This window comes from Epinephelus lanceolatus, chromosome 6 (genome assembly GCF_041903045.1).
Source record: "Epinephelus lanceolatus isolate andai-2023 chromosome 6, ASM4190304v1, whole genome shotgun sequence".
Lineage (NCBI taxonomy): Eukaryota > Metazoa > Chordata > Actinopteri > Perciformes > Serranidae > Epinephelus > Epinephelus lanceolatus.
Window position 1 is genome coordinate 30,746,030 of NC_135739.1, and position 14,183 is coordinate 30,760,212.

General features: G+C 40.7%; 2 protein-coding genes across 27 annotated transcripts in view; one reads left to right on the plus strand and one right to left on the minus strand.

Annotated features, from left to right (window-relative positions):
• Positions 1–14,183, plus strand: part of dock7 (dedicator of cytokinesis 7) — a 54,081-nt gene that overhangs the window by 5,435 nt on the left and 34,463 nt on the right. For all 26 annotated transcript variants that reach the window (XM_033621534.2, XM_033621527.2, XM_078168956.1 and 23 more), the window contains exons 3-14: positions 306–481; positions 1,180–1,248; positions 1,407–1,536; positions 1,686–1,898; positions 2,163–2,248; positions 2,347–2,413; positions 2,935–3,084; positions 3,684–3,764; positions 4,045–4,207; positions 4,761–4,903; positions 5,079–5,172; positions 5,389–5,551. In XM_033621534.2, the coding sequence (XP_033477425.2) occupies positions 306–481; positions 1,180–1,248; positions 1,407–1,536; positions 1,686–1,898; positions 2,163–2,248; positions 2,347–2,413; positions 2,935–3,084; positions 3,684–3,764; positions 4,045–4,207; positions 4,761–4,903; positions 5,079–5,172; positions 5,389–5,551 (1,535 nt within the window). The remainder of the gene's footprint in view (positions 1–305; positions 482–1,179; positions 1,249–1,406; positions 1,537–1,685; positions 1,899–2,162; positions 2,249–2,346; positions 2,414–2,934; positions 3,085–3,683; positions 3,765–4,044; positions 4,208–4,760; positions 4,904–5,078; positions 5,173–5,388; positions 5,552–14,183) is intronic.
• Positions 9,684–14,010, minus strand: angptl3 (angiopoietin-like 3). The gene is made up of 7 exons (XM_033621554.2): positions 13,351–14,010; positions 12,942–13,052; positions 12,635–12,746; positions 12,395–12,508; positions 11,969–12,064; positions 10,884–11,153; positions 9,684–10,758 (listed from the first exon to the last, which is right to left on the minus strand). The coding sequence occupies exons 1-7, from the start codon at positions 13,876–13,878 to the stop codon at positions 10,574–10,576; spliced, it is 1,416 nt and encodes a 471-aa protein (XP_033477445.2). The 5' UTR covers positions 13,879–14,010; the 3' UTR covers positions 9,684–10,573.

Consider the following 14,183-nt stretch of genomic DNA (forward strand, 5'->3'; position numbering starts at 1 on the left):
GAAGACGATCCATAAAGCAAAACTGCTCTCTCAACAGAAATAACAGAAATTACCTCATATCTTAGGACCTGTTGGGGCTTTACATGGTGCAGATTCATGGAATGACTAATAACCCATAACTCTGCTACTTTCTTTAGAGGTTTTGTGGGAAATCAATCCCCTAAAGCCCTAAAACTACAGACTTTAAGACTTTACCAAGGCATTTATGTATGGAAGAAGTACAGACAGGAGAACTGAATAGCTGACTATGTTTTCACAGCTAATTAACTTTTCCCATCCCTCTGATCTCTCTCATCACCCACTAGGTTCCCCTTACAGAGGCGGTGGAGCCTGTGGATTTTGAGGAGTACCTCATCACTCACCCTCCCATCGTTGAGTCAGGTCCCTTGAGAGATCTGATTGAGTTTCCCCCAGATGATATTGAGGTCATCCACACACCCAGGGAGTGTCGCACAGTGGCGCAAGCCGTCCCTGAGGAAGGGTAAGAGTGCTGTGTGGTTGAAATACTGTAGATGGTAGAAGCAGGTGTGGAATTGAGCATAATTCTTTCTCATGTAAGAGCATTTTGAGTATTGAACCCAGAGCAAATAGTGTTTATAAAGGGAATTATTCATATTAACTGGACTATAGAGGGATAATTTTTTGGGGAATTGTAGTGCAATACAGTGTACATTATCACTTGCCGTGTCGACCTCTTTAAATTGTATGCCACATGGCCATTAGGCTGTGCTATCTCCCTTTGAACTTTCCTTGCTGCTTTGTATTAGATACTGATACAGAAGGTTTCATATATTTATGTAATCTAATCATAGCAATCAAGTTATAGCATATGTTTCTATTAGATTTTTTTGTGTTGTTATTTTATTTTGAGGTTATAGTGACTTTAGGAAAATGCAGGCATTTTTTTAAAAGTAGTGGTAATAAGTCTCTACGCTGCACCACATGTTTAAAGATGAAAGATCAGTAAGCTTGATGTCATCACTTAGCTCTGGCTCTTGGTATGTCAGAAGAAGTGGCACAAACTGCGCGAGTGTACTTCACTGTCTGATGTACCAGGAAGAATAAATGACATCACTCTGGTAGCCTGTCGTCTTTATTCACTTAGACTAATGCATTTAAGGTCTGACTCTTGCTGGTAAAATAAAGCTTGTTTGATTGATTGAGTCTGTCTGGCTGCAGGGACACTGATGCTCATGTCAGAGACTGTGTCAGATCCTACACAGAAGACTGGGCTGTCGTCAACAGAAAGTAAGGATTTACTGTGTGGAATTATTAATGTTTGAATCACCCAATTTTACTAGGTAACACTTTACAATTAGGATTATATCTGTACAATATTATGGCTATATTTAGTGTTAAGTATTAAGTAATATTAAGTATTAAGTAAATGGCTGTTTCTCCCCCAGATACCATAAGCTTGGTACAGGCTTTAACCCCAACACTCTAGACAAGCAGAAAGAGCGTCAGAAAGGCCTGCCCAAACAAGTGTTTGAGGCGGATGAGATGCCGGACAGCAGCAGCTACCAAGATGACCAGGTACCAAATCATCTAGTTGTAAAAAAATCCTCTTGAATATTTCAGATTGGTGATATACATATTTTAGATGACCATGTTTATTTTAATACAAGAGTTTACCAAAATGCTGTGCTTGCAAGGCAAATTTTTTTGTGTTGTTTGCCCTGTAGGATGACCTGAAGCGGCGGTCGATGTCTATAGACGACACCCCACGTGGCAGCTGGGCCTGCAGCATCTTTGACTTGAAGAACTCCCTCCCTGACGCCCTCCTCCCTCACCTCCTTGACCGTGCCCCTAATGAGGAGATTGACAGGCACAACGAAGAGCATCGCAAGTCCAACCGCCACCGTGAACTCTTTGCTTTGCACCCTGCACTGGATGAGGTAGTTCACCCCTTTATCTTTGCTACATTTCCAATATAAATTGTTACTTTTTAGTAACATTTTTGTGAGGTTAATCAGTTTAATTAATTAAATCAAAGCCAATTTAGCTCAATCTTTGTGTTTGAAATAATTCCCACAATGTTAGTAATTTTCTTTGTAATGAATATATTTGCATGAATTGTTTTTCATCGCAGCATGGGCATTCATAGTTCTTTTGATCATTTTTACCAATTTTTGTATGTGATCTTCTCTGTGATTGTGTAGGAGGAGCCCATCGAGCGCCACTGTGTGCCTGAAGTACCCAAAGAACACTTTGGCCAGAGACTACTCGTCAAATGCTTGTCCTTGAAGTAAGTGGTGGACAGCCTTTTTCAGAAAAAAAAGCCTTTTAGTGCTTTCTTTAACTGCTGCTTTCTGCTGACCCACTCCTTTTTCTCTCCACTTGAAGGTTCGAGATCGAAATTGAACCGATATTTGCTAGTTTGGCCTTATACGATGTCAAGGAAAAGAAAAAGGTAAGCTGTTATGCTTTCCACAGTGCCTCCTCAGCCCTGAGTTGTTGGGTCACTTCTGCAAGCCATTAAAATTGTTGGGAGGCCAAAACGAATTTGATGAGTGGACTATAAAATTTTATGTTGCGGCCCTGTTATGCTTGTAGGAATGCAGTTAAATCATACACTGGAACCATGTGTCTATCCGAAGAAGAACATCCACTGCTGATTCTTTCCACTCCTCTTTAGCTGACAAACACTAGAGGGTAGCAGTTGCCTTGATAAGTAGATCTCTCATATATATTGCTCTGCACAGGAGCTCCATTGCTTTTACAAGTGGGTCATTTGTCACTGAAATGTTATCATGTTTGTCAGCCTCCACAAGCAAAAAATCAGGTTGCCGCAACACAGCCGTTCACTCAAAAATTTTGATTGAATGCTAGTGGTTATCATGGCCTGGTCATAGGATTACATTTAATGTGCGTTATAACTGTGTTGCAATCACTTATGAGTCTGTCTGTGTGTGTTTTGAATGTACCCCTCAGATATCCGAGAACTTTTTCTTCGACCTAAACTCTGAGCAGACAAAGGGAATGCTTCGTCCACACATTCAGACAGCAGCCATCTCCACGCTGGCACGCTCTGCCATATTCTCCATCACCTACCCCTCCCAGGATGTCTTCCTCGTCATCAAGGTCAGACAGTTACGATATAGTTTAGTCTGTCTTGTCAAGACTTGTTTTGCAAATAAATGACTGAGTAACAATACGACCCTGATTTTAAGATGATCCAACACCTGTTTTTGGAAAAGGATTTTTTTGAAAATAGAAACCCTGGCTAGGAAGATACTGTGAATTGAAAGAGAAGAGAGTCCTTATCCTTGCGGCCTTTTCTCTTGTAGAAGTGACAGTAACAGATGATTGAGTCTGTGGTCTGTTTCAATGCATTTTCACTCTTTTATTTCCTTTGTGGCACTAAAATATGTTATACTAAATCCCTTGTTGGGATTTAGTATAACCGTGAGAGACACATGATCCATGTACTCAAATAAGCTTGCTAGCCTAATAACATTAAGGCTACATGCAACTAATATTGCAGTACTTTCTGTACAAGCCAGTGTTACACTTGTACTCTTTCCATGCAAAAAGAAATTTCATAAGAAACAGTTTATATGTGGGCCAATACTCTAATTTAAATACAGTTAGCTCATATTTGATGGTCAGTCTTTATCCTGTATGATCACTTTGTTGCTGTGACTGAAAGTAGTGACTGAAAGTGTGTGCTTTGTCCGCAGTTGGAAAAGGTACTGCAGCAAGGTGATATTGGAGAGTGTGCTGAGCCCTACATGGTCTTCAAAGAATCAGATGCTGCCAAGGTATGATCAGTGTGAATTAGATGTTGAATGGCACATAAAAAGTTTTGAGATTTTTCCCAGATGTATGATAATAATACAAATACAGTTTGTGTTCTCTTTAATGTCAGCTAAATCACTGTTCCAAGCAATACTGTCAGTTTTATCACTTAAATTGTGCACAGTGTATAATCACGTGTTAATGAATAAATTAATAAGTGCATTTTAATATAGTTAACAAGCTGTTTATTTTATATAAATCGCAGCTATAACTAACTTAAGTAAGCATGTATTTTTGTTGTAGAATAAAGAGAAGCTGGAGAAGCTTCGCAGCCAGTCGGAGCAGTTCTGCCAACGTCTTGGCCGCTACCGCATGCCCTTCGCCTGGACCGCCATCCATCTGATGAACATTGTGAACAGTGCTGGCAGTCTTGAGAGAGACACGGAGCTGGAGATGAGCCTCTCAGGTCTGATTTTCTCTGTTAACACAGCCCTTTGGTTTGCCACTGTAAACACACAGTATCTCATTATGAAGTCACATTCAGCGTAGAGGCGTATAGGTTTATGTTTTTATGCTTGTACTAACTTACAGCTTCAGTGTCACATTAGTTATCGGGAGACAGAGACTGTAAGAGACCTGGCAGTCACGCATGAGGCTCATGGGCTTGTCAATATATTACCACAGTGTATTGTCTTTATCTAAAATCAACTTTCCAACCACAGAAAGGCAAATTCAGACCGAGAGCACAACACCCAAACAAAACATGGTGCCATATTGATCCTTGGTGTGTTCTTTTTGAGTTTGACCTTTGATGTTTGTCTAACCTTTAACCTCACAAGGTATCTTTGATGCTGACTGTGGTGGCTGCCTTTTTGTTGCTAGGCAGATCAAAGAAATGTATGTTTTCTGCAATATGGACACAATATGGGAATAAGCTTGAGCCTGATGTAGCATAGAAGAAAAAGCTGTCATTAAACAAAACTTAATATTTTTTAAACAATGTTTTCCCCTGTGTGCAGAGAGGAAAGGCTCATGGTCAGAGCGGAGGAACTCGAGTATCATGGGAAGGCGTTCCCTGGAGAGGACCACCAGTGGAGATGAGTCATGCAGTCTGACCGGCTTCAGACCTGCAACACTTACCATCACCAACTTCTTCAAACAGGTCTCCACAACCATATCTACTGCACACACTTACAAGTCTGATATATATGTATTTTATGTACTGCTTGAGATGCACGCACACAGACAAAGAGGGATATGTCCTTTAGCTTATCTGACACTATTGCTGCTTTGTAACTTTGTACTGGATTTTTATGTGTTGCAAATGTGTGTTTTAGGAGGGGGATAGACTAAGTGATGAGGACTTGTATAAGTTCCTGGCTGACATGAGAAGGCCATCTTCAGTGCTGAGGAGACTCAGACCTATCACAGGTACAAGCGTGAATTGAATCGTCCTCGATTTCCTTATCCAATTGGTAGTTGTAAACGTGATGCTCATCCGTAATTGGCATCATGGTTCCCTTAAATTGCTTGGAAATGTGAAGAAGTGAACCACTTGTTTTTAAATTAATGCATCTCTCTTTTTTTTTTTTACCTTCCTGTGCACCTTCTCTCTTCCCATTCTGTCCTCTGTGACTGTCACCACAGCCCAGTTGAAGTTGGACATTTCTCCAGCTCCAGAGAACCCCCACTATTGCTTGACCCCTGACCTTCTGCAGGTCAAACCTTACCCAGACAGCAGGGTACGCCCCACCAGGGAGATCCTGGAGTTCCCTGCCAGGGATGTCTATGTGCCAAACACCACATACAGGTACAGGAAAATTGAGCTTTCGCGTCTTCATTTTTTTCAGTTTAGTCAATTTTGTCAGGAGAGTGTATTCATTTGGCAAGATAGAATTTTCTTGTCAACGGGTGGCAAAATTACAAGCTATATTTAACAGCTGCATCTAATTTTAAAGCAACTATAAAATTAATATTTTAAAATGTATTTACACATGACCTTTACGTGCCTCTCATTGAGACATAGCTTTATTTGCTTACGTGTGCGTTGGCCTCTGTACAAATATTACATTTCAATAGCAGGAAACATCCTCAACATGCGGAAATCACTATGTGTCAATTCAAGCTTTGCACAGTGGTGACCGACACTGTGTCTCGTTAATGTTCACCTCATGCTGCATGTCACTGTAGTGCGGACATATTCCATCTGAGCAAGTGCTATTTCAGTCAAGGTTACTTTGAGTGAAGTTCTTATTAGCAGATGTTGCTGGTGACATGACCTCGCTGTCACAGGCTTTGTTTGTCTGCAGATAAACAGGTACATTCCTATTGTAGATTAACTAATGCCAGACCTAATTTTGAGCCAGCAGAACTGGGTCAAAGGAAATCATAATGTTGCATTTTATTCATAATGTTTTTTTTTTTTTTAAATCACTGAATTATTGCAAGTTGTCTGAGATCACAAGATTTCTGTAAGCCTTATTGTTTGATAGTCTTAACTATCACTACTTCTCCTTTTAAGTATATTTGAATGTCAGCTATACTTTATGAGGTCATTTAAGTGAAATAGTGCCAGCAGGTTACTAAAATTTATCAAGCAGCCTCGCTTTTATAAGACGCAAACAGGAGGATATCAGCCTTGACGCATCTGGGTTTTTTTTAAACTTACACATGTAAGTATATTTGCGGATTATAGCTATATGGAGTCAAAGCACATCGATAGGGGCATACTTATGAATTGTCAGTTAATGTACATCGATCAGCCAAAACATTAAAACCACTGGCGGGTTAAGTGAATAACATTGATCATCTTGGTAGTGTAGTCTTCTGCTGTGAAACCTTGGGTCCTGGCATATATCTGGATGTTACTTCTTGACGCACTCCACTCACCTAAACACAGACAAAATAAACAAACAGACAAAATAAACCCCCTCATGGCAACAGCACTTGTCGATGGTAGTGGCCCCCCCAGCAGGACAATGCACCACGCCACACCATGAAAACTGAATCAGGAATGACCCCAGGAATGGGACAGAGAGCTCAAGGTGTCGACTTTGCCTCCAAATACCCCAGTCCCAATCTAATCGAACATTTGTGGGACTTGCTGGTACCCCTGAGGTACCCCAATCCATGTTGGGTCCTCCTTGGACCTGACTTGGCTCTGACCTGTCAAGGCATGGACACAGGACCTCTGGAGGATGTCCTATAGTGTCTAGCACCAGGGCGTTGCCTTCAGATCTTTTGAGTCCTGTGGGTTGTGAGGTGGGGTACTAGCATGCCCCACAGATGTTTGATCAGACCGGGATTTTGGGATTTTTTTTTTTTCAGGTCAATGCCTTGAGGTCTCTGTCATGTTTCTTGGGCCACTCCTGAGCAGCTTTTGTGGTGTGGCATGGTGCGCTGTCCTGCTGGGGGGCCACTGTTACTGGGGAGTGTTGTTGCCATGAGGGGGGGTACCTGGTCTGCAGTGGTGTTTAGGTGGGTGGAGCGTGTCTGGTGGCATCCACATAAATGTCAGAGCCCACGGTTTCCCAAAAGAACATTGTATTGTAACAATATGATCAATGTTGTTTACTTCACTTGTCAGTGGTTTTAATATTTTGGTTGATCGGTGTAGTGTATTGTTTTAGCTAGGGATGCAAGATATTGGATTTTTTGCCGATAGCCGATATGCAAATATGTAACAACTCATTTGACTGATAACCAATACAGATATTGATATATGCACTTTTTTCCCCTACCTAGTTTTAGTGATCATCAAGTCTCTTCCATAGTGGAATTAACATCATGTTATGCATGCATACCCTTAGCATGATGGCCCACCAGCAGATGGAGACATGAAATATAATACTTTTCAATGCATGTAATGTTCTTTCATTGTGCAAATTAAGAAAAAGCACGTTGGCTGATTCTAATATTGGCCAATACTGATGACACACCAATATTATCAGCATGTCGGCCAATTTCGATATTTAATTTTAAGGCATATATATATATATATATATATATATATATATATATATATATATATATATATATATATATATATATATACAGTACAGGCCAAAAGTTTGGACACACCTTCTCATTCAATGCGTTTTCTTTATTTTCATGACTATTTACATTGTAGATTCTCACTGAAGGCATCAAAACTATGAATGAACACATGTGGAGTTATGTACTTAACAAAAAAAGGTGAAATAACTGAAAACATGTTTTATATTCTAGTTTCTTCAAAATAGCCACCCTTTGCTCTGATTACTGCTTTGCACACTCTTGGCATTCTCTCCATGAGCTTCAAGAGGTAGTCACCTGAAATGGTTTCCACTTCACAGGTGTGCCTTATCAGGGTTAATTAGTGGAATTTCTTGCTTTATCAATGGGGTTGGGACCATCAGTTGTGTTGTGCAGAAGTCAGGTTAATACACAGCCGACAGCCCTATTGGACAACTGTTAAAATTCATATTATGGCAAGAACCAATCAGCTAACTAAAGAAAAACGAGTGGCCATCATTACTTTAAGAAATGAAGGTCAGTCAGTCCGGAAAATTGCAAAAACTTTAAATGTGTCCCCAAGTGGAGTCGCAAAAACCATCAAGCGCTACAACCAAACTGGCACACATGAGGACCGACCCAGGAAAGGAAGACCAAGAGTCACCTCTGCTTCTGAGGATAAGTTCATCCGAGTCACCAGCCTCAGAAATGGCAAGTTAACAGCAGCTCAGATCAGAGACCAGATGAATGCCACACAGAGTTCTAGCAGCAGACCCATCTCTAGAACAACTGTTAAGAGGAGACTGTGCGAATCAGGCCTTCATGGTCAAATAGCTGCTAGGAAACCACTGCTAAGGAGAGGCAACAAGCAGAAGAGATTTGTTTGGGCCAAGAAACACAAGGAATGGACATTAGACCAGTGGAAATCTGTGCTTTGGTCTGATGAGTCCAAATTTGAGATCTTTGGTTCCAACCGCCGTGTCTTTGTGAGACGCAGAAAAGGTGAACGGATGGATTCCACATGCCTGGTTCCCACTGTGAAGCATGGAGGAGGAGGTGTGATGGTGTGGGGGTGTTTTGCTGGTGACACTGTTGGGGATTTATTCAAAATTGAAGGCACACTGAACCAGCATGGCTACCACAGCATCCTGCAGCAACATGCCATCCCATCTGGTTTGCGTTTAGTTGGACGATCATTTATTTTTCAACAGGACAATGACCCCAAACACACCTCCAGGCTGTGTAAGGGCTATTTGACCAAGAAGGAGAGTGATGGAGTGCTGCGGCAGATGACCTGGCCTCCACAGTCACCGGACCTGAACCCAATCGAGATGGTTTGGGGTGAGCTGGACCGCAGAGTGAAGGCAAAGGGGCCAACAAGTGCTAAACACCTCTGGGAACTCCTTCAAGACTGTTGGAAAACCATTTCAGGTGACTACCTCTTGAAGCTCATGGAGAGAATGCCAAGAGTGTGCAAAGCAGTAATCAGAGCAAAGGGTGGCTATTTTGAAGAAACTAGAATATAAAACATGTTTTCAGTTATTTCACCTTTTTTTGTTAAGTACATAACTCCACATGTGTTCATTCATAGTTTTGATGCCTTCAGTGAGAATCTACAATGTAAATAGTCATGAAAATAAAGAAAACGCATTGAATGAGAAGGTGTGTCCAAACTTTTGGCCTGTACTGTATATACACATACATATATATATATATATATATATATATATATATATATATATATATATACATACACATATATACATATATATATATATTGATGATGTGCCAATATTATTGTGCATCACTAGTGTTAGCAATTATTTTTAAGTTGTGAATGAGTGTTGTCTTACTGACTGTGATGGACTGCATCATGTGTTCTTTTTCTCTAAAATTTTATTTGGTTCAATATTATATTACAGATCAACACACAATAAAACAGTTAGTCATCAGGTCAAGATTTTTATTTTGTCTTCATAAATATGATTTATCAGAGCACATAGCTACTTGTCAGGGCGACGTGTTAGTATTATGCACATTGACAGTAAAGTTAGTAATGTTGTAATAATGGACAAGAGTCAATATGACTCAATAACATAAGAAATATACGGAAATTATTTTTTTCTAACAATACAAGCATAGATCATATAATAGCATGAACATGGTTTAAATACTTTACAGAGTAAAAAAACATAGAACAAACAAAGGGAAAAACTTCACTAGTGTGCTGCCAAATGTTTGACTGCTGACATTGTCCACACTATAAAGACTGATTTACATTAAACTGGGGATGGAGAAGAATAAAATACCAGGACAAAAATGACTTTCATTGGGAAAAAAAATATCATTATTGACACTTGTTGAGATGTTGGAGATGCAGTGTTTCTCTTGACCCCTGACTTATATAATTTGCATGCTTTATGTAATAACCTGTTGGTATTTCTGCCCATAGCCCCTGGGAACATGCAACAGTTTCATATAATTGGGTTGCTGATGTGGATCAATATGTCCATTTTGCAAGTGATCACTGATGTTGCATAATGACAAGTCTACTGTCCTTGCCAGACCCATTAACCCAGTGGGTTAATGACCCGCGTGGCGTTGTTGCATCATCGCGACAGTTCAGCATTTGTGACATTTTTGGCTTGTTAGTTGTTGTTCAGCACCGGCCTCAGACAAAACGCTGTTAGGAAGGAATCAGCTAAATGTAGATAAACTCAGGAATTTGTCTGTGTTACTTTACTTTCTCCTTCTGTGAAACTTTTAGGCTGAGCATTGGATATTATCAGTGTTTTTGAATAATGCCCTGGTGTGTAAGAGAAGGTATGACTTGTGGGGTTCAGTTGAAGTTTTCAGCAGTAGGGGCTGGTCGTATGGTGATCTTGGTCGTCTTGAGGGAATACGAGGGTCCTGTGCCAGGCCTCCAGTGAATGCCCCTTCTTCTCATTGAGCGTCCTCTTGTCCTCAACCATAAATACCTTCCATTAAGGCTGTTCTCTCCACAATCATTGAACCACCAACCACCTGCCAAAGGGTCAGCACAAGTGATATAAGTTATATAAACATAACTTGGTCTTTACAAGTTTGTCTGAACAAAATGACTTGTAATACCAAACAACCATTGCTGATCTGCTTGTAAAACTGTTCACCTGTGTAACGAGGGCAGTTTGAGTTTTGGTGGTTGTCATCATTTCTGTCTTTTGTGGAGAATCTCATGCCGGTGCTGTTGGCCATGGCATCAGGAAGGTCACCAGAGGAGTGGCTGACATGAAGGGTGTAGGCCTTGGAGGGACCCTCTAATGAGAAGGTGTACTCCACCCAGTGCTTCCCCTCCTTCAAGTCCTCCAAATCAATACGCAGGATGTAAGCTCCCTGCTGTGTAAAGCTGTGGATCTTCTTTAAGCCCAACCAGAAGTCCTCTGCATAACACATCACATTAGCACATTTTATCTTGTTAGGATATCTCTTGTGTGGAAAAAAAAACCTTTTTGTCTGTTACCAGGGAATCTCCAAAGGTTATGGATTGGTTTGTTTGGAAAGATTGTTCATGGAATAAGGAAGAACTGATAACCTTTTGGTGTGCATGTCTCTATAGCACTATCCACAGAGGTTTACAGTTCATTTTGAATAAGAAATTCTCTGCTTCTTTATTCTAGTATTGAAAATTTGTCTTGCACAATACGTGTACAACACAACACTTGTTTCCTTGGGCCTGCGGCGGATTGCTGCACCAAACTACAAGGTATAATCATTAGGGATGGTAATAGCAACTAAAATTCATGACTGCAGGAGCCATTACTTTGGAATCTGTCATGGCTGCACCCATGAGCGGCTGTCTGAGCCAGTAAGTGCTGCAGGGAAAAATGCCAAACCTCTTTGTGTACTCAGGCAATACAGGATGTCACTCTGTCAGTTTAGGGTTGATGTGTAACAAATATTATTTCCTATGACCAGTCGTACAAGAAGTACTTGCTGTACTTGCCCCCACCCTCCCATAAAAGGATTAAAGTGGTATTAAGTGTAAATGGTCCAGTGCTGTAGTGCTATCTCCAAATACTTTTTATTCTGTTATAAAAATAAAATGTACATAAATATTTATACCCCTGTAAAGCGTTATTAACTAATGTGTATTTATTGCAAGTAAGGGAAAGGTCTTAAGTACAGTGTGTATAGTTTTGGCAAATCTTAAAAGTTGCATATTTTTAATTGAAGGCAAAGTTTAAAAAGTACTCACTTTCCAGATTTCCAAAGCCTTTCTCATACTTGTCCCATGTCTGGTCAAAATCCACTGAATCATCGACCCTGCGCTGGATGACAGTTGAACCACCATCTATAGAATGGATAAGAAATATATCTCAAGTCAAGTAACTGTTGTGCAAACCACACAAAAGTTTACAGAAGGATCAGGAAGCCTCCTTATCATAGATAACATGACGGGGATATCCACCCCATTGTCTGCCCTTTGGGTAACTGCTCCTGTGGCTATCTAGCTTGATAACCTTTTGCTTTTTGATAGGAACTGTGCATACATGCCAATACCTCCTCTTCAACATGTCATTGCAGCTGAATGCAGAAATATATTATATATATATATATATATATATAATAATAGTATTTTAATGCCCTTACTTAAACCCCAGATTGGTGTACTCTCACCCACCTGAACCCATTTCACAGTAAACGTTGAATGGCTCAGATTGATTTGGCTTGATGACATAGATTCCACTGTTTGCCTCTCCTTTGTTAAACAGCTCACTGCAGTCCATGGCGAGGTCTAAAACACATTGAAGAAATCTAAATGAATGCATCAAAATATCCTCAAACATTTGCATTCTTCTTTTGTTTTAAGACATTTTATCTGCGTGCCAACTTATAATAATTGATGATAGAATATCTTTACCATTTGGGTCCAGGTCAGTTGAGTTTCCTGTCAGATATTCAAACATATCAGGAGCTGCAGGGTCTGAATCCATTGGCTTATCGAGTGTATCTTGAAAGCTGTCATAGCTTAGCTGCAAGAGAACGCAAATGAATCTATGATGTTAAATTATGTTGTCAGCCCTCGATAAAGCACTTTCCCTTCCCCATATTTCTTTTTCATTCCCACATAAAGCAGAATTGGCATAGATAGCTTCAAGGACCAGACTAGGTTCTCACAGATAGATGTTTGACAAAATGTTGTGAAACCATGTTGAACAGGTGTCTACCTTTTCCTCCAGGTTTTTGATCTTGGTTTTCTGATTGTCAAGCTGATCGTGCTGCTCCTTCACAGCTTTCAGCAGACTGGTGATTGTTTTCTCTTGAGATTCAATGACTTCCTGAAAATGCCATAATTAATACACTGTTAAATACAACACATGTAGGTTTGATTGACTGATAATGGTTGTGAGAGCAGCTTTTGAGTCACATGAATCGAAAAAAATAACTGTTGGTTATGGTCATTTGGATGTGAACCACATTAAATGCATCTCCATTGTTAACCTGATTTGAAGAAAACTTTTGGTACAGTTTTTACTAGCTTACTCTTCACTTCTATTGATGTGCACATATTATTAAGTGATAGAAACTTGAATAAGGAACTTAGAGGACTTGCTTCAGTGTGTATTAGCTGCTTACCTTGAGGGCTGTGATTTCACTAAGCTGGTCAGCAGGGATAATACTCTCTGACAGTCCCTTCAGCCGTTCCTCGAGGCTCCCCACCTTGCTCTGTAGCTGTGTGCGCTCCTGAAGGATGCCGTTGATCTTAGAGTTGATTTCCAGTGACAGATTCCTGATCTCCTCATTGTTTGTCTTTAAGAAATTTGTGGTCTTCTTCAGCTCTTCCTCTTCCTCCTTGATCTCAGACGTGACCACCGAGAGCTGGTAGAAAGAGCGATCGAAAATGTTCAACTTTTGGAAGATGTCGTTGATTTGGCCCTTTGTCTTATGGACGAACTCACGTAAACTCTGGCCTAGCTGAAGGAGGCCGTTTGCGAGGAGACGAACGTCATCCAGCATGGCAAAGCGAGACTTTGCCTCAGTTGGGCTCGGTGCTGTGGTGAGGACCTGGGAGGGCAGGGTGGGGTACTCTTCTCTACCTGAGGACTCCAGAGGGACGGCAGCAGTGTAACTAGCCAGCAGCAGCAACAGGCAAAATAGCTTCATCGTGACTTTCTTGTCCAATCCCGGGTTGTGGAATATTTTCCAACACAGTGTTCCACTGCTCCTACTTTCCCCTACTTTTTCTTCCCCTCTGCTTTTAACCCAGGCTTCTTTGCTGTTTAAATGATGTGAGAGCAGCAGGCTGCCCGGTGTTATATACTGCCCTCTCAGTAGAGGAGGGGGGGATTAGCTGATCATTAAACCCTACTATGTTTTAGCTCTGTACCCCACCTCCTCCCAAATCCCCCTTGAGCCCTCCCTCTCCTGAACAAACAAATCACAGCAGTGAGCAAATGACATATATACAC